At 47.1% G+C, this 22,809-nt stretch overlaps 1 protein-coding gene across 1 annotated transcript in view; it reads right to left on the minus strand.

Moving 5' to 3' along the window:
- Positions 1–22,809, minus strand: part of AATF (apoptosis antagonizing transcription factor) — a 93,075-nt gene that overhangs the window by 64,556 nt on the left and 5,710 nt on the right. The window contains exons 3-4 of the mRNA XM_063146543.1: positions 20,084–20,521; positions 19,084–19,221 (exon numbers count right to left, since the gene is read on the minus strand). Of these exons, the coding sequence (XP_063002613.1) occupies positions 19,084–19,221; positions 20,084–20,521 (576 nt within the window). The remainder of the gene's footprint in view (positions 1–19,083; positions 19,222–20,083; positions 20,522–22,809) is intronic.

A 22,809-nucleotide genomic window follows, 5' to 3' on the forward strand; every position in this document is an offset into this window, starting at 1 on the left:
CCCACAATCTTAAAAAACACCGATTCCACTGTCTTCAACTTTAATCAACTGTATGGCCGGCATTTTTCATTTCATAATAATGCGCTGCTTGGAATTCAAGAGGCAAGCTCCACATCAATCATTCCGCGAGAATTTTTCCACTGCAATAAATATGCAAATGAGCAAAAGCCAGTCAGTCGTATTTCAGGCCCGACTTGCTAGTGTTTTAAAAAAAGACACAAATTTATTAATTGCCGTTGGCCAGCGGAATCCTATTACTTTGGGCATTGATTACAAAGCTGTGTGAGTGATTATCGTGCAACTCGCGGGCTATCCAGGCATGAGGAAAAATTATTAAAGCAAGGGAGAGATTATCAACTCAGAATAACAATAAGCTTTAACATTTTAAGGCCTCTAACTTCAGCGACAAAGAATTACGCTCCGGAGCGTCACCGTCCCTGAAGTTGGGCGATGGCTTTTTTTCCAGCTTGCTCTAGAACCAGCCGTGTCCCTCCCTGTCACTTGTCGTACCCCAGCGTCACCTTGGAGGTTGGAGTATAAAGGAAAGAGTCCAAAACGCTGTTCTTTACCTTAATTCCTGTGGATGCTAACTTCTGAGTTATTTCTGCAGCGTGGCCATGGAAGTGAAGCCAAAACAGAGCCCTTAGGGTCCTTTGAAGATACCCCACTGGACCCCAGGGGAAAGAAGGTTGGGAGAAATGCCCAACGGTGTTCAAGGAAAGCCGGGCCATTTCCCACTTCCAAATTCAGGACAGCCATGCCAGTTTCTGACAGGGCTGTAAATTAATTTTAAATAACTAAAAGCCCAGGCCTTGCACAAAACAGGCTAAAAATAAATGTATTTCAAATTCCTGGGCACCAAATATAAGAATCTTTGACTATTCCAGGCCTGGGGTTTCTTAGCTTTCCACTAGATACTTTAGTAAGCAGTTTAAAATTTCTTTCCCCAACCACACAGTTTGATGGAACTACATGGCATGCTCTATGTATAACTACATATTATGCTCCACAGACTCACTGCCAAAATTGGTAGTCATTTCATTCGTTATATTTCTATCCCGCCCCATAGCCAAAGCTTTCTGGGTGGTTCACAAAAAAATTAAACCATTAAAAATACAAGGTGCAAAACCATTTACATAAACACACATAAACACACCCAGACAAAATGTATCGAAAAAACAATGCTTTTAAAATAAACAGCCAAAAAGTAACCAGAACCTAATTAAAAACTCGTTATGGGCTGCCAAATGCCTGAGAGAAGAGGGCAGTTTTAACTTGAAGCCAAAAAGATAACAATGTTGGTGCCCAGTGGGTCTCGTTCCATAAAGTGGTGGCCCCTCAATCTCCCGGACGAGGCCTGCCGGGCGCTGACATTGTCATCTTTTTGGTGCCAGGTCAAGATTTTCTCTTCTCCCAGGCATTTAGCAGAACCTGGGTCTGTTTTTTAGACTCATAGTTTTTAAAGTTGTTATAGTGGTTTTAAATGTATGTGTAGTTTGATGGTATTAACATTTAAAGCCCTAAACGGCTTGGGGCCAGGCTATCTGAAGGAACGCCTCCTCCCATATGTACCTGCCCGGACCCTAAGGACATCCTCAGGGGTCCTTCTCCGCGAGCCCCTGCCAAAGGAAGTGAGGCAGGTGGCTACCAGGAGCAGGGCCTTCTCTGCTGTGGCACCCCGGCTGTGGAATGAGCTCCCTAAGGAGGTTCGCTTGGCACCTACATTATACGCCTTTAGACGCCAGGTGAAGACCTTTTAATTCTCCCAGCATTTTAAGTCTATAAATACATTTTAACTTGGTGTTTTAAATTTGTAATTTTGCATTGCTGCTGTTTTGATCTGGTTGAGCTTTTATATTGCATTTTATATTATGGTTTTATACTGTTGTTTTATACTTTGAATGTTTTAAATTTTTGTGAACCGCCCAGAGAGCTCCGGCTATGGGGCGGTATAGAAATGTAATAAATAAATAAATAGTTTGCTTGTTTTTGTGGTTTTTAATCTTTGTATATTGTTTTTAAGTGTTTTATCTTATGTGAACCGCCCAGAGAGCTTCGGCTATGGGGCGGTGCACAAATGTAATAAATAATAATAATAATAATTGGGGGGGGCACCACTGAAAAGGCCCTCTCCCTTGTTGCTCCATGTGGAGCTTCTCCCTATAATATTTAGGCTTGCCTATCCTGCCCCATTGCGTCTTATCATGCATTTCGCTGTCTCTATCAGCAGAAGGAAAGGAAAGGAAAGGAACCTCTCGTGCAAGCACTTGAGTCATTACTGACTCCTAGAGGGACGCCTGCTTTCGCTGACGTTTTCTTGACAGACTTTGTAGCGGGGTGGTTTGCGGTTGCCTTCCCCAGTCGCAGTTACCTTTCCCCCAGCTAGCCGGCTGCTCATTTTACTGACCTTGGAAGGATGGAAGGCTGAGACGACCTGAGCCGGCTGCCTGAGAACCAGCTTCCGCTGGGATCGAACTCAGGCCGTGGGGAGAGTTTCAGCTGCAGTAAAGGCCGCTTACCACTCTGTGCCACACGGAAAACGCACACTGCAATGACATCCCAAACATAGGGAAGCGTGCCAAAACATTATGGGGGTGATAGAAAACCCAATACAAGTCTACCACTAAGCAGCAGCCTCGTGTCAAGCAGAACATGCTGATTTCTTAATGCCTAAGCACGGAATTTGTAAAGAGCACATGGCAAATCCAATTCTCTTCCTGTCTCTTCCTCTTAAGAATTCATCCACTGAGAGGGCAAACAAGCCGGTTCTGATTTTAAAGTACGCGAAAAAAGGGAGAGACTAGCTCTGGTGCTGGTGAAAGGTTTCTTTATTTTTCTTGTTTAAAAAAACTTTTTTTATTTAAAAGATTTTTTTTTAATATAAAAAAGCCCAACGTTTCGGATGTCGGGAATCCTTCTTCAGGGGCTGTATTCAACAGAAAATGTATACATGTATTAGTGTTTACTTACAGATTAATAAACACGCATGCCCAAATTCATCTGGACAATACCATAATATAAAAGTTGTTAAAACATTGTGAAAAATGAGAGGTTAATCACATAAGTAAAGAGAGGCTCGGAGTGTGGCAACGAGGGACAGGGCCTTTTCGGTGGTGGCCCCAAGACTGTGGAATGATCTCCCTGACAAGGCTCGCCTGGCACCAACGCTGCGATCTTTCTGGCGCCAGGTTAAGACTTTCCTCTTTGCCCAGGCATATGGCTGCACATCTTAATCACCCACATGTTTAGGTTTTTAACGGTTTTTAATGCTTTATGTGTGTATGTTCTGTGTTTTAGAATTTTAAGTTTTGTATACTTGTTTTTATCTCAACTTTAGAATTTCTGTAAACCGCCCAGAGAGCCCTGGCTATGGGAGTGGTATATAAGTGCAATAAATAAATAAATAAAGGATCCAGACTATGGAACGATCTCCCTGACGAGGCTCGCCTGGCGCCAACGCTGCTATCTTCCCAGCGCCAGGTTAAGACTTTCCTCTTTGCCCAGGCGTATGGCGGCACATCTTAATCACCCACGTTTAGTTTTTTAACGGCTTTTAATGCTTTGTGTGTGTATGTTCTGCGTTTTAGAATTTTAAATTTCGTATACTCGTTTTTATCTCAATTTTAGAATTTCTGTAAACCGCCCAGAGAGCTCTGGCTATGGGGGCGGTATATAAGTGTAATAAATAAATAAAATGAGACAGGGGAAGAAGAGAAGGGCTTATTCCTGCATGAACACGGCCATGTGCAAGCTTTGAGGGAGGTGAAAGTGACAAGTAGAGCCATTCTACCAGCCATGCTGAAAGACTTACTTCCCCCCCAATCCCACTCTTCCTTGCCCATTCCTTTTTCCTTGTGTGCCCTGTCTCTCTAGATCAGTGGTTCCCAAAGTGGGCAGTACTGCCCCCTTGGGGGCGGTGGGATTGCATAGGGGGGCACTAAGAGGCAAAGGGGTGGCTGGCAGGGGGGCTTTCCCAAGAAGCGCCTCTCCAGTAGGTCTTAAGACCCAGGGACATTTTTATGGGAGAAGGTAGTTTGGTCCCAAGCCATATAGGGGGAGAATCCACACATGTATTAATACTGTTTAAGAAGAGTCCTTTTAATGGTGAATTGAAATGTTTCAAAAGCACCAAAACACTAATGAAGAGACATAGCCTGCTTCGTGTGCTCCGCCACGCCGGCTGCAAAACAGAGGCGTTTGCTCTCTTTTCCCTCCCTCCCTCAGCAAGCCTGCGGCGGGTGCTTCCCATTTAAAGGGGCTGTGCGCAGGGGGCACTGGGCATGAGTTTGCTGAACCAAGGGGGCGGTTACTTGAAAAAGTTTGGGAACCACTGCTCTAGATTGTAAGCCTGCAGATAGGGACTGCCTTGTTTTACTGACTGTATGTAAGCCACTCCATAAGAACATCAGAAGAGATCCCGGAACAGACCGAGGATCCATCTAGTCCAGCACTCTGTTCACACAGTGGCCGACCAGCTGTCGACCAGGGACCAGCAAAGCAGGACTTGGTGGAACAGCACCCTCCCACCCATGTTCCCCAGCAACTGGTGCACACAGGCTTACTGCCTCAGATACTGGAGGTAGCACATAACCATCAAGGCTAGTAGCCATTGATAGCAAAGAACCTTTTTGGCCAAGGAGCAAGCTAAATAAACTTTAGTTTCAAGATGGGTAATAATAATAATAATAATAATAATAATAATAATAATGATAAAATTTCTTACCAACAGCAAGCATAAAATACTGATTAAAAACATAGTATACAATGTTAAAAACATCCTTCCACTGGATAGGCCTGCCGGAAGAGATCAGTCTTGATAGCTTTCTTGAATGCTAAAAGACTGTCAAAGCTGACAAGTCTACTCCGGCAGGCTATTCCACAGTCTGGGAGCAGCAGAAGAGAAGGTCCTCTGGGTAATGGTTGTCAGCCTAATCTTTGCTGACTGAAGTAGATTCTTCTCAGACGACCTGAGTGTGCGAGGCGGATTGTATGGGAGAAGGCGATCCCGCAGGTAGCCTGGACCCAAACCACGTAGGGCTTTAAAGGTAATAACCAACACTTTATATACTTCGCCCAGAAACTAATTGGCAGCCAGTGAAGAGATTTTAAAACTGGTATCATGTGGTCACCCCTAGATGTACCAGTGACCAACCTGGCTGCCATATCTTGAACTAGTTGAAGTTTCCGGACTAGGCACAAAGGCAGCCCTGTGCAGCGCGCATTGCAGAAGCCGAGACTCAAAGTTACACAGCACACATAAACCTTCTACAATTCAACGCATATCACACCATTCAATTCACACAGCAGTATCATCTCTTTACTTCCCTGAATCTTGGCCATTTTTTAAAAAATGTTTTTGTCAAAAAGTCTGGAAAACCACACCGCTCAAATCCTCCTGCAGATTTTGCACCTGCTCTTCTAAGTCAAAAGGCAGCCTCTTCGCTCTCGGGGCAATCACGGAGCATGCCAAATAAAGACGGGCCATCTTGTAGTATTCTGAGTGACAGGAGAAAATGCAACCAAGAGTGGCCCAGAAACTTCATTTTACAACTTCATTGGCTGCCAATTCAAAGTGCTGGTACTAACATTCAAAGCCCTAAACTGCTTGGGGCCAGGTTATTTGAAGGAACGCCTCCTCCCATATGTACCTGCCTGGATCATCTAAAGGGGTCCTTCTCCGTGAGCCCCTGCCAAAGGAAGTGAGGCAGGTGGCTACCAGGAGCAGGGCTTTCTCTGCTGTGGCACCCCAGCTGTGGAATGAGCTCCCCAGAGAGGTTCGCCAGGCGCCTACACTGTACTCCTTCCGTCACCAGCTGAAAACCTTTTCATTTTCTCAGTATTTTAACACCTGATTTAACTTTAATTTAAACTTTTCTGTTTTAATTCTGTATTTTAACCTATATCCATTTCTGCTGTGTGGTTTTACCCTGGTTGTGCTTTTGCATTTGTGTTTTTAGATTGTTGGCTGTTTTACTGTGCTCTTCATGGTTTTAATTTTTGTGAACCGCCCAGAGAGCTTCGGCTACTGGGAGGTATAAAAATGTAATAAGTAAATAACTAAACTGTGCAGAATCTTGGCATTCGCGGGAGAGCCAAACTAATGAGAGAACATCTTTAAGGCCTCCCTGTTTGTAGCAGCCGCCATTATCAACATTGTCTTTAGAAACGAGTGCGTGGAGATCTATATTGTTGGCTCACCATGGGGGTACATGCACCTCCCTTTTAAAATAAAAAGACTTGCTGCTGGCAAGTCCGTTCCGACTACACGATCAAGAGCCGTGCACTGTTGTAGACTTCATCATGAGCCTCGCTATTTTGGATGCCTGTGTAGCAGCTCCAGTGGCAGAATTTAGTTAGACGATGCCTCCTGCCCAGAGATGAAGAGGCTGATTCAAAGCCTTTATCAGAGAGTGCATTAAAAAGGAACAAGGAGGTTTTAAAAAGATGGTCCCAATTTGAAAACACACACACACGAAATACAAAATGTAGAAGAGGATTGCAGCTGAGAATTTGGGTGGTTATCTCAGATCACTACACAAACCTCAAGCTTTCCTCACACCGGCAATTCCAGGCTGAATAACGCTAGGAAGAAGCCTCATACCAGGTGAGACACTTTCTGCACCAAGCCTAATATCACCTGCTCTGACTAGCAATGGACCTAGAGGGACTCAGGCTGAGAAAGGTCCCATTACCTGCGACCTGATCCTTTTAACTGGAGATGCCGGAGATTGAGGGTGGGACCTTCTGCAAGCCAAGTGGGGGCTCTACCGCTGAGCTATGGCGCCTCCCCCCAAAAGGTAGACATGCAAGGCCTTCAACCGGGTTCCCAGGTAGCAAGCATGGGGCTCAAAGCCAACAGCCACACTTCAGCTCAGTGCTGGCTGGGGAGAGAGCTGTGCTGGCTGTGGGATTCTGCGAGTTGTTGTTTAACACATCTGGAGGGCGCTAGGTTGCAGTTAGAGCATTGGACTAGGACTCTAGAGATCTGGGTTCCAGCATCCGCTCAACGGTGAAGCTCACTGGATGACTTTGGGCCAGTCGCTGACCCTAACCCAGGAGAGGAGGAGGACCATGTAAGGATCAGGTGGCAGGGGGTGGAAAAGGACTCTGTCTATGATCCTGAGCACCACTGCTAGCCCTAGATTACAAGCCCCATAATCTCTGACGGTTGGTCATATTGGCTAGAGCTTAAGGGAGCTCTAGTCCAAAATGCCTGGAGAGCACCAGGCCACTTAACCCTGGCGCAGACAATCCTCGGCTAGGTGGACAGACTGATCTGGGTCAAAGCAGCTTCCCATGTGCCTGTGGGGAAGAACATCCCATCAAATGTGGAGCTCAGCCCAGACTTCAACAACCTAAGAACCAGAGATTTCATTCTGAGAACAAAGGGAGTTTTGCTCGTTTTCCTTGTGAGGAACAGAGAAGTGTTGTAGACCCATATGGCTAAAGAAATAGGGTTGAAAGCATAGGGGATTAAAAGTAGAAAATGCATCAGACGCTACTGTGGCCCTGGGCAGGCCTTCTAAGGGTTTTGCGCTTCGGTGCTGTGTGCGGTGGATCTTGGCTTCTCCCCACATCCCCATGACTAACCAAACAGAATGGTGCAGATATCAAGATATATAAGGCACGGTGTTATCTGAATTCTGTTTTTCTTTTTCTTTCTTTAAAGTTCTTTAACATGGGAGTTCTACTCTTTTATGTTATTTTGTACCTTTTATTGTTCACCGCTCCAGAATCCGTCTAGATGTGGAGCGGTATTTAAATGCAATAAATAAAATACAGAAAATAAACAGAAAAGGAAGGACTTCTTCACAAAGCACAGAGTTACACTGCGGAATTTGCCACCACAATATGTACCGACGGCCACCAGTTTGGACAGCTATAAAAGGGGGGTTGGACAAATTCCTGGAGAAGGCGATCAAATGACTACAAGTCCTGATGGCTGTATGCTACTTCCGGGATCGAGAGGCTGTACGCCTATGTACATCAGTTGCTGGGGAACATAGGCGGGAGGGTGCTGTTGCACCACGTCCTGCTTGTGGGTTCCTGATTGACAGCTGGTTGGCCACTGTGTGGACAGAGTGCTGGACTAGATGGACCCTTGGTCTGATGCAGCATGGCTATTATGTTCATATACATGTTTATATGCATACATACACATGTTGCAACCTATATTTCTGCACACGTCCAACTTTTCTTGATGCAGCATTTCGATTCTGCCCTACCTGCCCCCTCCAGAATCCCCCCACAGGCCCAGTCAGATGGGATTCACAAAGGGTCATTCTAGCCTGCTGGAAGTCAAGAGATAAACTATTTTCTTTTCTATTGCTTTTCGCATGGTCTTGTTGAGAAATCTGACAAACACGGTAAGGAGAGAGAGAGCGCGCCTCAAGTGTCTTGCTGTTCCTATTCCCAGCGTGCTTTTCTGCTCTCGCCCCATATTGGTTCTGCGCTTCAGAGCTCCACATTCCCCACCCCCCCTACACCTCCTCATTACAAGATTAAATGATTTATATATTGTTTAAATAACTAGGATTCCCAGCTGTTTCCCCAGCAGCATGAAGCATAGGCTCCCAGCTCAAGCAGTGATTGAAACAGTACCCACTGAAGATTAGCTATAAATAAAAATAAAAGCTTGGAACTGTAAGCAGAGGGAAGGAGTCAGAGTCAGTAATTAAGCCTCGTCAGGTCTTGCGAGTTACACGGGTTAATTTCCAAAACCAAAGTTAGAAAATAATAATCCGGGATGGAGATCCCAAGCACCACAGGGAGTTGCTTTATCCTGGGTCATACTATTGGTCCATCTGTTCCAGTTCTGCCTTCTCTGATTGGGAGTAGCTTTTCATGATCCCAGAGAGAGGTTTCCTCCTGTGCTCCCCCCTGCACCACCTGATCCTTTTACTAGGGAGACCAGGGGTCAAACCTGGGACGTTCTGCAATCAAAGCAGATGCTAGCAACTGAGCTATGGTTCCTCTTCAGATTTGCAGAAGCCAGATTCTGGCTGGACAGCAGGAAAAACGTCCTGACTGTTCAAGCAGTACGTCAGTGGAGCCAATTCCCTAGGGGGGTTGTGGGCTCTCCCACACTAGAGGCCTTCAAGATGCAGCTGGACAGTTACCTGTCAGGGATGATTTAAGGTGGATTCCTGCATTGAGCAGGGGGTTGCACGCAAACCATGGGTTGTTTGATCATGCAAACCCAGGCCGTAGCTAGACCTAAGGTTTATCCCGGGATCGTCCAGGGGTCAAACCTGTTCATCTAGGTGACACACAGGGGATCCAGTGCTCAGGCAGGGGCGAACCCTGGATGATCCCAGGATAAACCTTAGGTCTAGCTGTGGCCCCAGTCACTGTTAGAAAAGAATGCAGCTGTGGCTGTCCTGCACGAAGTGAGATTAATCGTTACAGAGACCGCTTTTCACTTTTGCTACTGAAAGAACTCTACTGGCTTCCAAGTTCAATCGAAGGTGTGGGCGCTTCCCTATAAAACTCTACACGGCTAGGAACCCAGGCAGCTGATGCAACACCTTCGCCCCCATCAATTCCCCTGCCCACCAGCAAGCACCATTAGGCTAGTGGGTACTAGAGATAGGGTTTTCTCAGTGGTGGCCCACACCATTGGAACACCCTCCTCAGTGAGATGCGCAAGGTCTCATCACTGCTGGCTTTTTAAAACAACAACAACAACGGAAGACTCGTTTATTCCGGTCTGCATTTGGTGCATAAAAATCATTAGCTGCTGCTCCTGCATATATGAGTGTTTATTCATATGTTCATATTTTTGTAATCTTATAAGCTGCTTTGTGAGGGCAGTGCACCCTGAAAGACTGGGGAAATACACCTTAAATAAATGAAAACAAAAGCCACCGGTACTCTGCGGTGATCTGCCTATGTCCTCCCTCTGAGACACCTGGCTGTCTAAGGAGAGACAGGTGGCAACTGGGGGAAGAAGGGATTCTCAAGTGGCCCCGTGTCTGGGGGAACTCTACCCAGAGGGAGGCTTGCCTAATGCCTCCCTACCCGATTATCTTTTCAGTGCCAAGAAAGTCCGCTTTATTCTCCCAGACCTTTAAAGGATTTTTGGATTTGCTTTCATTTACACCACTTTCCCCCCTATTGTTTGATTGTGTTTTTGCTTTGGGTTTCAGCATCTTATCCAGAAGCCAATACATAATAAATCAGGAAATGCCTTATACCAACTTTGTATTAAACCAGCCAACTGCTAGCCATATGCAGTCAAGGAATGCCACATGGGCAACTGAGCGGGCCAGAAGAGGAGGAGGGAGAGATTACTCTGTCCCTCCTGAGCCAGCCCACTTCCTTTTAGAAGCTGGGTTCAGAGGGATGGATTGCTCCGTTCTTCGAGAGGCCAGTAGGCCATGGAGAAGTGGGCTTCTGCTCCACCCCAGCTTAGTATTTATAAGCAGGGGCAGACAACCTGTTGCCCTCCAGATGTCTTGGACTACAACTCCCATCAACCCATCCACCATGGCCAGTGGTAAGGGATGATGGGAGTTGTACTCCAAAACATCTCAAAGGGTGCCTGTGACCAGCAGCAGCTCTCAGAGGTCCTCTTCTTATCTCTGCAACGTACAATCCTTGAACCGGGGTGGGGGTGGGGGTCCCAAGCATACAGCCTGAGAAACAGTGTGGTGTAGCAGTTAGAGTGTCAGATTAAGCCAGGGGAGCAAACACCCTCAGCTAACATACCCCACTGAGCCCCTTTTAAAAATATCTGTCTCCTCCCACCCCCACGGCAAAGGCTGCAGTGGGCTAGCGTGGCAACTTGCCACAAGCCATTTACGATCGTGGCATTTCCATGGATAATTGTGGCAGCTGTTGGAAACGTTCCACGTTTTACTCCTATGGTTGGTCACCCTGAGTCTCTCTTCTTTTCCAGAAAGGCATCGAAGAAACGTTCAAATTATTATGAATAATAACGATGACAACGATGAAATAAAGTCTGCTCTTTGATTATTTCACCAGTCCTATTTTATGTCTTCCATTCTGAAACAAACACCAGAGCTATAGCTATGCACACATGACCAGTTTTTAATGTTCTTACAACCATCACTCTCATGAAGACAAATTCTATTCCTTACTTTGAATACACTGGATATCCATTGTCCTGGCTACACGATCCTAGAACTAGAGATGTGAAGGCCAGGAAAAAAAACCCATGAGAACCTAAGAAGAGCCATGCTGGATCAGACCAAGGGTCCATCTAGTCCAGCACTCTGTTCACACAGTGGCCAACCAGCCATCGGCCAGGGATAAACAAGCAGGACATGGTGCAACAGCACCCTCCCACCCATGTTCCCCAGAAACTGGTGCACACAGGCTTATTGCCTTGAATACTGGAGATAGCACACAACCATCAGGGCTAGTAGCCATGGACAGCCTTCACCTCCAGGAATTTATCCAACCCCCTTTTAAAGGAGAGTATTAAAAAAAAATAATCCAGAAAAACCCAGAGAAAAAAACTGTGCCCTTGGCTCCCCCCACCCGCAACATCTTTATCTAAAACCAGTAGCAATGACAATATTTTCCCACACTGCTGAGTTTCTGCAGTTGAATTTCCTACCCTGTCAATATCCCTTACTTTCTTTCCCCTCAATAACCTGGGTATGTTTCTGGCCAGGAAGGTGGGTGAGGGGAGGAAATCAACACAGCTTTATGGAAATTCAGCAAGGTGGTGTTGTTTTTTAAAAAAAACCCACCACCGAACAGAAAAGATCAATGCGAGGCGTGCAATTGACATGAACACCCAACAGAGAATCACGCACCCCAGTGCTCCTTTTCTACGTAAAGAATAGAGGGTTCCTGGGGGGAACATACCAGGGAGTGGGTTTTTTAATTAATGGGTCTCTTTAATGTGCAAATCAAGCTCAGATTGCTAGTTCTGACTTGCATTGGTTATGGAAACCGGGGGGGGGGGGGGGGGGGTGAGAGAGAGAAGGGGACATTAATTGAACATGCAAGAACTTAAACTCAGGCACCCTCGCGTGCCTGATATGAGACCAATACATATCTATCTTGCTGGGGGAAGAGGGGAGAAAGTCATCCAAAGTACCTGCACCAAAGACTCTGCCTGACTGAAAGCAAGCAAGATGCACGCATGCACACACACACACACACACACACTCTTTGCAATGCCCCCCCCCCCAACCATTAAGGCAGAAAAAGCAGAATTCAGTTCTGTGCATGCAGAGAGGTTTTAGGATGGAGAAGCCCCTGTCCTGCAGACATCTTCACAAAAAAGATGACAATAAGTATATTTCTATCCCGCTTTTAAGTCAATTATTGTCTCCTGATGCTGCTCACAGCAATAGGAGAGGGGGGAGGGAGAGAGGGGGGAGGGGGAGAGAGAGGGCCCTGCCTTGAGGCTTGCAAACTAAAATGAAAGACACACAAGGGTGGAGGGAGAAGGAAGAAGCGAGAGGTGAGTTTTTCAAGCCTGAAATAAAGTGGTGAGTGTTTCAAGGCACTTCGGGGCGGGGGGGGGGGGGCTGATCTTCTTGCTGTAATAGCAATTGGTGGCTCTTGTTCCTTTGGCCGAGGGATGGAGGGCAAAGCGGTCTTCCCTCTTCCTTCCACTGACCCAGGGCTTACAGACAGTTGGAGGAGTGGGGTGTTCACTCTAGCAGGGAGGGGGAACCAGTTCCCTACAACTGCTCCTTCCCTAAGAGGAGCCCTGCTGGATCAGACCAAAGGTCCATCTAGTCCAGCCTTCTGTGGCCCACCAGCTGTCAACCAGGGACCCACAAACAGGACATGAGTGCAGCAGCACCCTCCCACCCATGTTCCCCAGCACACAGGCCTTGAGCACTGGAGGTAGCACACAACCATCAGGACTAGTAGCCATTGATAGTTTTCTCCTCCAGGAATTTAGCCAACCCCCTTTTAAAGCCATCCAAACGGGTGGCCGTCAGTACATCCTGTGGTAGCGATTCCCATAATTTAACTATGCCCTCTGTGATGCTTGGCTGAGTGTGTCAGGAACCAAGTCCTCATATCCCGCCTCTTGCAGGTTTGGAGGGTTAGGCTGCTGACTCATGGTAGTTCCCTTACAATAGTTCTGCTGCGTAAATTTAGAACCTGGACTTAATTACCCTTATAGGGCAGCCTTCCTCAACCTGGGGCGCTCCAGATGTGTTAGACTGCATCTCCCAGAATGCCCCCTGGGGCGTTCTGGGAGTTGTAGTCCAACACATCTGGAGCGCCCCAGGTTGAGGAAGGCTGCTATAGGGGAAGGGGGGAAACAGCCATGTGTATTACACAACAGTGTGGAGAAACAGTGTGGTGTAGCAGTTAAGAGTGTTGGACTGGGAGATCTGGGTTCTAGTCCCCTCTCGGCCATGGAAACCCACTGGGTGACTTTGGGCCAGTCACAGACTCTCAGCCCAGCCTACCTCACAGGGTTGTTGTTGTGAGGATAAAGTGGAGAGGACTTATTATGTACGCCACGTGGGGTTCCTTGCAAGACGAAAAAAAGTGGGACAGAAATGTGTAATGACAACAACAGTACACTTATTACACCATCATTCCAAGCTTGACAATTGCTTCCAGATTAAGGATGTGTTAGGATGACAAAAAGTGTGCCAACACATTTATTTTATTTATTAGCTTTTTAAAGAAAGCCTCTCAACCTGTGCAGTTTTGCATTTAATCATCATAACGACAGGGATAAAATGGAGCTTGGTTCTGCTGCCCTCATCACCTGCCTCTCTCTCTCTCTGGGGGAGTCATCTGGTAGCCCCCCGGGCTGCAGGGTCCTGGACTTTGGCCGTAAAGTCGGGCCTAGCTGCACCACTGTCCTTTTATACCTCGCCTTTCCTCCACAAAGTTAAAGACAGTGTGCATAATTACTGTACTCAACCACAGCCACCATTTTTATCCTCACAGTAACCCTGTGAGGTAGGCAAGGCTCAGAGATAATGATCAGCCCAAAGTCACCGGCACGTTTCAGAGCCAAGTGGGGATCTGAACCCAAGTCTCCCCAGTACTACTATGCAACTTTGACGGCTAGACCACACTGCCACCCACTTCAGTTACCCATTCCTTAAGGTACCAGGACTTTTGCACCTCTGTACAGGAGGCTCATTATGCCCACATCTGAATTTAAGAGGGGTGCACGTTATCTAGGCGCCCCCTCCATTCTCAAACTCTTAAGAGCCCCCAGAAAGCTACGCTGCTGCCCCTTTAAAAAACAACAACAAAAATTCATCCTATATAAATTATGGCCATAAACTTTTTCCTGCAGTGCAGCCTAATTAATTCCTGTTCTATACACAAAGGGAAATGCTGGGTGACAAATGGGTGCGAAGCTTGAAAGCTGCCACGTCGGCAAAACATTTTCTACTTCAATTTATAAGCAATTTTGCAGTAAATCATCCGCCAGAATCCGAGATCCACAGGCAGCCAAGAACAGGAGGACCACGCTGGGTTGCGTGAGCCAAGCTACAAAAGATACCACCTAAGGGGAGAACGGTGGAGCCACCGGGCGGGTTTCTGTCTGCCCACCTCCTCCCCCGGATCCGTACACTTCCTCAAACCCTTTAAAGCACAATTTTATGGTGATTTAAATCCTACGCATCTGGAGGGACCCAGGTTGGGGAGACTGCCCTATAACTATTGTGGATATGGAAACAGTATTCATAAGGGGTTGCTGTTTGGCTTGGACAAATAAGAGCCCTGCTCTCTTGGACAAAAATAAATCCCCACCAAATTCCGCATCTTGCATCTAACAGCAACCAGACAGATGCTTTCGGGCAGTTCTCAAGGAGGATATGAAGGCCCTGTCCTTTTATCAACGGCATCTGGTGCTGAAAAGGGTACACTGCCTCTGAAGGTGGGGATGGGCGTAAGGGAGACCTCCAGATGTTGTGGACTTTGATTCCCAGAAGCCCCTGCCAGTCTGGCCAATGAGAAGGGAGGCCAAAACATCTGGAGGCCTTTCGGGGGGGGGGGCTACCTGGGAAAACAAAGCTTCCAGGAAGCACTCCTTCACAGAGCACATTCTTAAGCTATTGGATTTGCGGCAACGAGATACAGTAATGGCCACTGAGTTGGATGGCTTTAAAAGCAGACTAAGATAAATTCATGGAGAAGGCTACAGGGGCTACCAGTCCTGAATGGCTATATATAACCTCCAGTATCTCACGTGAGGTACTGGTTCCTCTCTATTTGGCCCTGGTTAGGCCTCATCTAGAGTACTGCGCCCAGTTCTGGGCTCCACAATTCAAGGATGCAGAAAAGCTGGAGCGCAACCAAGATGATCAGGGGTCTGGAAACAGCCCTATGAAGAAAGACTGAAAGAACTGGGCATGTTTAGCTTGGAGAAGAGAAGATTGAGGGGAGACATGAGAGCACTCTTCAAATACTTAAAAGGTTGTCACACAGAGGAGGGCCAGAATCTCTTCTCGGTCCTCCCAGAGTGCAGGACACGGAATAACGGGCTCAAGTTAAAGGAAGCCAGATTCCAGCTGGACATCAGGAAAAACTTCCTGACTGTTAGAGCAGTACAACAATGGAATCAGTTGCCTAGGGAGGTTGTGGCCTCTCCCACACTAGAGGCCTTCAAGAGGCAGCTGGACAAGCATCTGTCGGGGATGCTTTAGGGTGGATTCCTGCATTGAGCAGGGGGTTGGACTCAATGGCCTTGTAGGCCCCTTCCAACTCTGTTATTCTATGATTCTATCAGGGGCCTACGTACATCAGCTGCTGGGGAGCATGGCCATGCAGGTGCTGTAGTAGTCATGTCCTGCTTGTGCGTTTCTTATTGCAACATCTGGTTGGCTACCATGCGAACAGAATGTTAGACTAGATAGAACCTTGGTCTGATCCAGCAGGGCTCCGCTTTATGTTCTTAATTGATTGTTTTATTATAATGCTTTTGTTCTGATTTATACAGATTTGATTTTTATTTGCGTTTTTACTATGCATTGCCCTGAAAGCTGTTAGCTATAGGGCAACTAATAAATCTTAGAAATAAATAAATAAATAAGCATGCCTGGGATTGTTCTGTAAGACACATATGTGTAAGACTAGAACCAATCTCAGCTGCCTAAAACCTCTAGCAAATTTTCAGGATCCAAACTACCACGGTTAAGCCAACGACGAGTTTATTTTAATGGAATTTTAAAAATATAGATCCTTTAAATATTTGTCACTTTTGAGCTTATGCCAACGAGCACAATCTTCTTCTAACACTCCAGCAGATATATATATATATATATATCCACCTCTTTACAGAATTTATATATTTATATATTAAACTCTATGTTCATAGCTGTGTTTTGCTTATGGGAAATATCAAAATGTCAACCATTGTTTCTGTTAAAGGTCTTTAATGATATCGCAGTTTCTGGACCTGTAATGAAACACGCTGCTCGCTGCAGTTTGTAATGCATCTCATTAAATACGTTAATGGCACACATTTTAGTAAAAGGTCAGGCTTACTATTGGTGGGGCTTTGCCTTTTAAAGCCAAAAAAACCCCCACAAAAAGCAAAAACCCCAGACGAACGAGGTTTGGTTTAAAGCTACAGCTAACCGTGAAGCGTAAAGCACTTCACCTGATGTAGATCTGCAAACGCACTGAGGAACCACTTATGTTGTTCACCGCTGAATTAGCATCATAATCTGTCATGAAGAGCCTTCATGGATCCTATAAACAGCGTCACCAAAGGTGGGGGGTGGGTGGGGAACCAGGCGCCCGGTTGCCTTGACATCTAAAGATTTGACAGCAATGAATGGTAGACTGCAAGGCGTGTGTGTGTATTGTGTGTGCATATGTGTATATTTGTGTGTGTGTGTGTGTGTGTGTGTGTGTGTGTGTGCATACGTCATCCAACCTGAAGAGTCTTTCTGGGGAATGCAAAAGCTTGCTCACTATTTTGATTTATCTGGCTCCCCACCCAAACCCCAGGGTTATAGTTCTTAATGGGCCTGTTCAGAAGACACCTTAAACCCTGCTGGTTAATTTAATTTATTTATTACATTTATATACCGCCCCTTAGCCGAAGCTCTCTGGGCGGTTTACAACAGCCAAAAATGGTAAACATTAAAAAGTATACGAAATTCAAAAAACCATCAGAAACATAAAAACAACAGTATAAAAACAACAGTATCCATTTAAGGCTTTTGGTTAAGCAGCAGGGTTTAAGGTGTCTTGTGCAATGCGTTTTGCTGAACCCTGCTCACTCACTAACCACAGCCGGACCCTGCAGCAGGATTAGTGGCTCGAACCATGTTGTGTGTGGCAGCATGGCTTGTGGTTAGTGCTAATCCCGGAGAACCACAGTTTCGCCAACCACAGAGCCTGAACAGGCCCATTAAGACCCACAACATGCACAGATACCCGCTCTTCTCACACACTTCTCTGCTCTCAATATCTAGCTCAGTATTGTCTACACTGACTGGCAGCAACTCTCCAGGGTTCCAAGCAGGGGTTTCTCGAGCCCTACCTGGAGATGCCGGGAATTGAACCCGGGACCTCTGGCATGGAAAGCGGGGGCTCTACCCGAGAGCCACAGGCCCTCTCTCACTCAAACCACAACCTCTCAAGCTCTCATCTAAAAGGCCCTTTAGCTCCAGACCACTGCATACTTCAGAAACAAACCAACAAAACTCCAGAGCTGTGGTGGTTCCAAAGGGAACACCCACCTGGGAATCCACAAGCAGGCTCAAAGGGTGGGGGTCTAGCTCATCCCAGCTATAGCTCAAGCGAAGAAAAAGGATTCTGAAGATGTCCGTCAAAGAAATGCAGGTATGCTGAACTTCAGGGCCGGGGCGGAATCTGGCTACCTGGGCCTCCCCAGACGGCCATGCCCCTTTCCCTGGCCTCAGCCTCACCCTCCGTCTGCCAAGGTTCAACACCCCTGAAGTAACGGGTCACTCTGGTGAGGGAGGGAACACAAGTAGCTGCATTAAACCAGGCCAAACTGCTAGTCTGTCTAAATGGGTGTGTGTGTGTGTCAACTTTGCAGAGCCACTGTCTGTCTGAATCGCAGGCAGAGATCTTGGCCCATGACTGCCACTTCGTCCTTTTAAATGCCCGGGAATGATCCTGCAACCTCCTGCATCCGAAGCATGCGCTTGACCACTGAGGGCATGGGTCCTTCTCGTCTCCTAGATGGGAAGGGCTTGTCGGCGCATGACACAGGGCGCAAGAGCGCAGGGAGGACAGGCGGAAGGGAGGAGGGGTTTGGTAAACCTGGCCACAGAGGGCAGCTCTTTCGGGCTCCATTCAGATGACAAGCCATGGCTTGCGCTTACTACAGTTCAGAATCCAAACCGCACCTCGAGATTCCAAACATGCCAATGGGAAAAACCATGGTTCAGAGCTGCTGCTCGGCTCAGACCCTGGAGCAGTCTTCTCCAACCTGGGGGCCCTCCAGATATTGGGAATGATGGGAGTTGCAGTCCCAACACATCTGGAGCCGCCCACCCACCCCGCCCACGTTGGAGGAGGCTGCTCTAGATGCAGTAACCTCTGAAGGCAGAGCAGCGGGTGTCCATTAGCAGCACCGAGAGCGACGTAACAAATCCTGCAACCTTGAGCATCAAAAAGCAAAGCTTGGTTTATATCGTAATTTCATGATTCTGTTGTGCAAACACAGAATCTGGTTTGGTGAGCGAGCCACAGCAGGGCCTTTAATTTTCTTTTTGTTTTTAAAAGGGGGTGGAGCCTAGCCAAGATTCCTCCAGGGGCCAAGGCCAGATGCAGACACTCCACGGACTGGACATCCCACACACCTGCCCTAAGGTATGCCTGAAGGTATATAGGCAATGCTTAGCGACATGTCAGAGGGGGAAAAAACCCAGAGAGGTGATTGAGCAGGTTTTCCAGTGGTTCCAAGTGGGGTTTCAGCACCATGCTCAACTCCTCCTTCTTAAATAAATGTTGCAGCGCGGCACACAGAGGAAAACTGGCTTAATTTGAATAGTTTAAACATGTGACAAAACACGGACCGCTTTGGTTCCAAATTTTGATGTCTTCCCCCCCCACACACCCCCCCTTAAGCACACAATACACGTGCACATGCCCTGCTTGGTCTGCAAGGAGAAGAGAAACACTTACTGTTCTTGAGCGCATCGGCAAACTCCTGCCCGCCTCGTTTCTTAAACTCAGCGAAAGTATCCGGCTGCGGCAGCTGGTTGGCTGTCAAAAGGACCTTCTGCAGTTTGATTCGCCCTTCCAAGAGCTGATCCCACAGGGCTTTCGGAAAGGGGGAGAGAAAACAAAATATGGCCTTAGCACACTCCCTTTTCTGCAGCCACACCAGAGAAAACGTATCGGAGAAAAGACATTCCCTATTTCCTACCTACTTTCCCCTCCCCCCCCCTCGGAGGGGTGAGAGAAACAAGAACTTCCTAACCATTGCAAGCGATACACTTAACTTGAGTAAAATGCAAATGCTCAGACACTCTTATTATTTATAAGTCGCCTTTGAGGTCAAGCCCTCCCAAAGGGGCATACAGTAAAAATACATGACAAAATCATACCACATCACAATTACAAAAACAAAAAAGGACAGCCGTAAGATAATATAAATAAAAGCCAGCAACACAATCACCCCAAAGGCCAGGCAGAACAGAAGCGTATTTAGGGCCCACCTAAAACTCTGAAGAGAAGGGGCCAAACAGATTTCTCAGGGGAGGGAGTTCCAAAGGCATGGGGCCACCACAAAGAAGGCTATGTCCTTGGTAACTGGCCAGCCTGATTGCTTTTAATGGCAGGCCAGAGAGCAGCAGCCCTGAGGTCAATATTATGGCCTAGGTAGGCTCATAAGAGTGTAGGCAATGCTTCAAAGTAGCCCAGCCCCCAAACCATGAAGGAAATTTTTGTCATTTCTGCTGTTCCGACACATAATGAACCTGCTCATGTTTTAAGAACTGCAGCAGAGGTCCCCCTTCAAGGGTACAATTACCCAGAGGACCGTTTGCCAGGCATGGGAAGAAAGGACTTCCATCCCTGTTTCAATGATGGTGCCTGCTTGGTTTTTAAAAGATGGACCTGATGCTCTGAGCAGGAAGATGCAGAGACCTCATCCGTGCTGGAAAGGATGCTGCCTACTGACCTATTTGATTCTTCACAGCTCTCCCTTTCGCGACTTCCTCGGCCACTTTGCCTTTAGAGAACGTCAACATCGCCCCGTCATCATCTTGACTCCCGTCCACACTGGCCATCTCCTCCTCGCTCTCCTCGGCGTCTTCCTCTGAGCTTGCTTCATCTCCGCTGCCTTCCCCCATGCTGGAATCCTCATCCTCATCCTCACCCCCACTCCCTAGTTCATCCATTCCTTCTGCGAATTTCTCGAAATCGTCAATGGCCTGGAAATTGAGAGTTGGTTTCTTCAGGTTCTCCGACGGTTCTCCGTCGTCCTCCTGGCCGCTCTCAGGGCCAGTGGGCTCCTCTTCTTCCTCCACTTCTGGACTCTCGTCATCCAAGACTTCCTCCGGAGGTTCACCGCTGAGGTCACCTTCACTCGTCTCCTCCTCGCCAGAGGTTTGCTCATCTATCAATTACAAAAAGGCGACAGTTAACGCCGGTCCAGTATGAACTGCAGCCATCCGTAACCAAGACAGCTCTTAACTGAGTTCATGGGTGAAAAAAACACACACCTCAGAACACCAGCGAGATAGTGAGTGAAATTGCTTCTTTTCTGCTGGTTTTATGTTGTTTATGTATCGGAAAGGAGTTTTATTTGTTTTAGCCAGGTGTGTGTGTGTCTTATAGTTTTAGATTAGACAAGCCTTCTTGAAGGCTTATTGATTAGACAGGTGGGACACAGCCTTCTCCAACCTGGCACCCTCCAGGTGTGTTGGACTACAGCTCCCAAATCCCCCAGCTAAGGGATGGTGGCAATTGTAGTCCAACACACCTGGAGGGCGCTGGGTAGGGGGGAAGGTTAGCTTAAATAAATAGCACGGGTTGGAAGGGGTTTTGGTGAAGGGAATCAGACATGGTTTTATTGCTGGAATCTGCCTTGGGAGGAATTCTGCCCTGAAAGACGGCCAAGAAATGTTTTAAATAAAATAAAGTAGATTTGCAGGGGGAGGAATTTGGGTTGTTACCATTGTTAAACAAATCGACATCCGGAATCCCTTGCCCGAGTTCTATCAGCAGATCCCAATCGACCTTCTGGCTCCTCCCGTTCCATCAAACCAGTCCCGCTCCAAGAACCAGGGGACTCGCTTGCCCTGAGACATCACCAGGGCATGTAAATTTCAATAAACCTAATTACTCACCCAAGTTGATACTATCTGGTACTTCTTGGCTATTGGAGTTAATGTTAAAATAATCGTGATAACAGTCCAGACTTCTCATCCCTAAAAAGGTCACCTCTTAGAATAGCTCCCCTACTACGGCTTTCAAAATTTGGGCCCAGGGATTAGAGACAATTGGCACATCTTGGGCAGATTGAAACCTCAAATTCACACTTCCGTTCAGCAGCAGTGGCTGAACTGATTATCAGACCCATTGATTAGCTGACAGCCTTTCCCATTAAATAATGAGATAATGGGCAAGCATTACAAGGTGATCAAGCTCCCTTACGTACATCTTTATAAAGGAGGGGGCAGGGGAATCGTACATGAGCAGGATATAGGCCCTGAGAGATCCATCAGTGTATAAAAGAGAGAGAGAGAGAAAAGAACCAGCTGCCGATTTCTCTCCCACTGATACAGGGCAGGCCTGATGAACCCTTTGCAACAGGAACATATTACAGTGAAGTCTGAGGACCTGAAGAGTGGCTTAGACAAAAACATCTTATATAAGAACTCAGTAGTGTAAGGTTTATTACTCGAGACCTGCCAAACCGATTTTGCTCATTTTCGTTTTAAACTGAAGGTTGAGCAGCGCAGACGTGCAGAAAATTTAGCACGTTCGAAAAAGTCCAAAACGCGAGCTTCAATCGCGATTCGTTTCCTCCACACCTAACAGGCAGGGTAGCCAGCTGGATGATGGACAGCCCTGCTCAACCAATCAGCGTGGCATGAAGGCGGGCCACAGGCGCAGCTGTCGCTGACAGTAGGGAGGGGGGAAGGGGACAGAAGGCTGACAATCAGGGCGTGCGAGGGAGGGGCTGCACTGTACGCACATTTCGGGGGGGGGATTCACTGTGCACGAGCCACATTCACACTTCGCGAGCCCCCTCTGTGGTGAGGGGACTTAGGGGCAGGACTACTAGCGACCATAGGGCTGTGGGTTGTATAAATCTCTGCATTACTGCTCAGTTTTATCCTGGTTGTGCTTTCATATTGTGGCTTGTTTTATAGTTTGAATTGTACTTCATGGTTTTAATTTTCATGAACAACCCAGAGAGCTACGACTATTGGGCAGTATAGAAATGCAATAAATAAATAAATAAATAAATAAATAAATAAATAACAGGAACGTTAACCAACCAGCCAAGGAGTCATCTATACTATGAATATATATCAGTTTCGAGGATGCTTTTAAGTAGCATGATTTTCCTCAAAGCGGGGTGGGCAACATGTGGGTCTCTAGATGTGTTGGCCTGCAACTCCCATCATTCGTAGACACTAGAGCCCATGTTGAAGTATGACAGCAGTTGTAGGCTAAAACATTTGGGGGACCACAAATTGCCCACCCCCTGCCCTAAAGATTCCTGGAAAGTGCCGTTTTGCAAGGCCGCAGCAATTTCTTTGAGAGAGGGCCCTACCCTCATTCAAAGAACTCCAGTTACCAAAGCCCCTTGGCTTGGAAGCCATGTCAGTTTGGAAACAGGTTCAACTCCTGTAGCACAAATGTGCTCCAACGTCAACCCTCGGCTCCCAGACA

Source organism: Elgaria multicarinata, chromosome 22, assembly GCF_023053635.1.
Source record: "Elgaria multicarinata webbii isolate HBS135686 ecotype San Diego chromosome 22, rElgMul1.1.pri, whole genome shotgun sequence".
Lineage (NCBI taxonomy): Eukaryota > Metazoa > Chordata > Lepidosauria > Squamata > Anguidae > Elgaria > Elgaria multicarinata.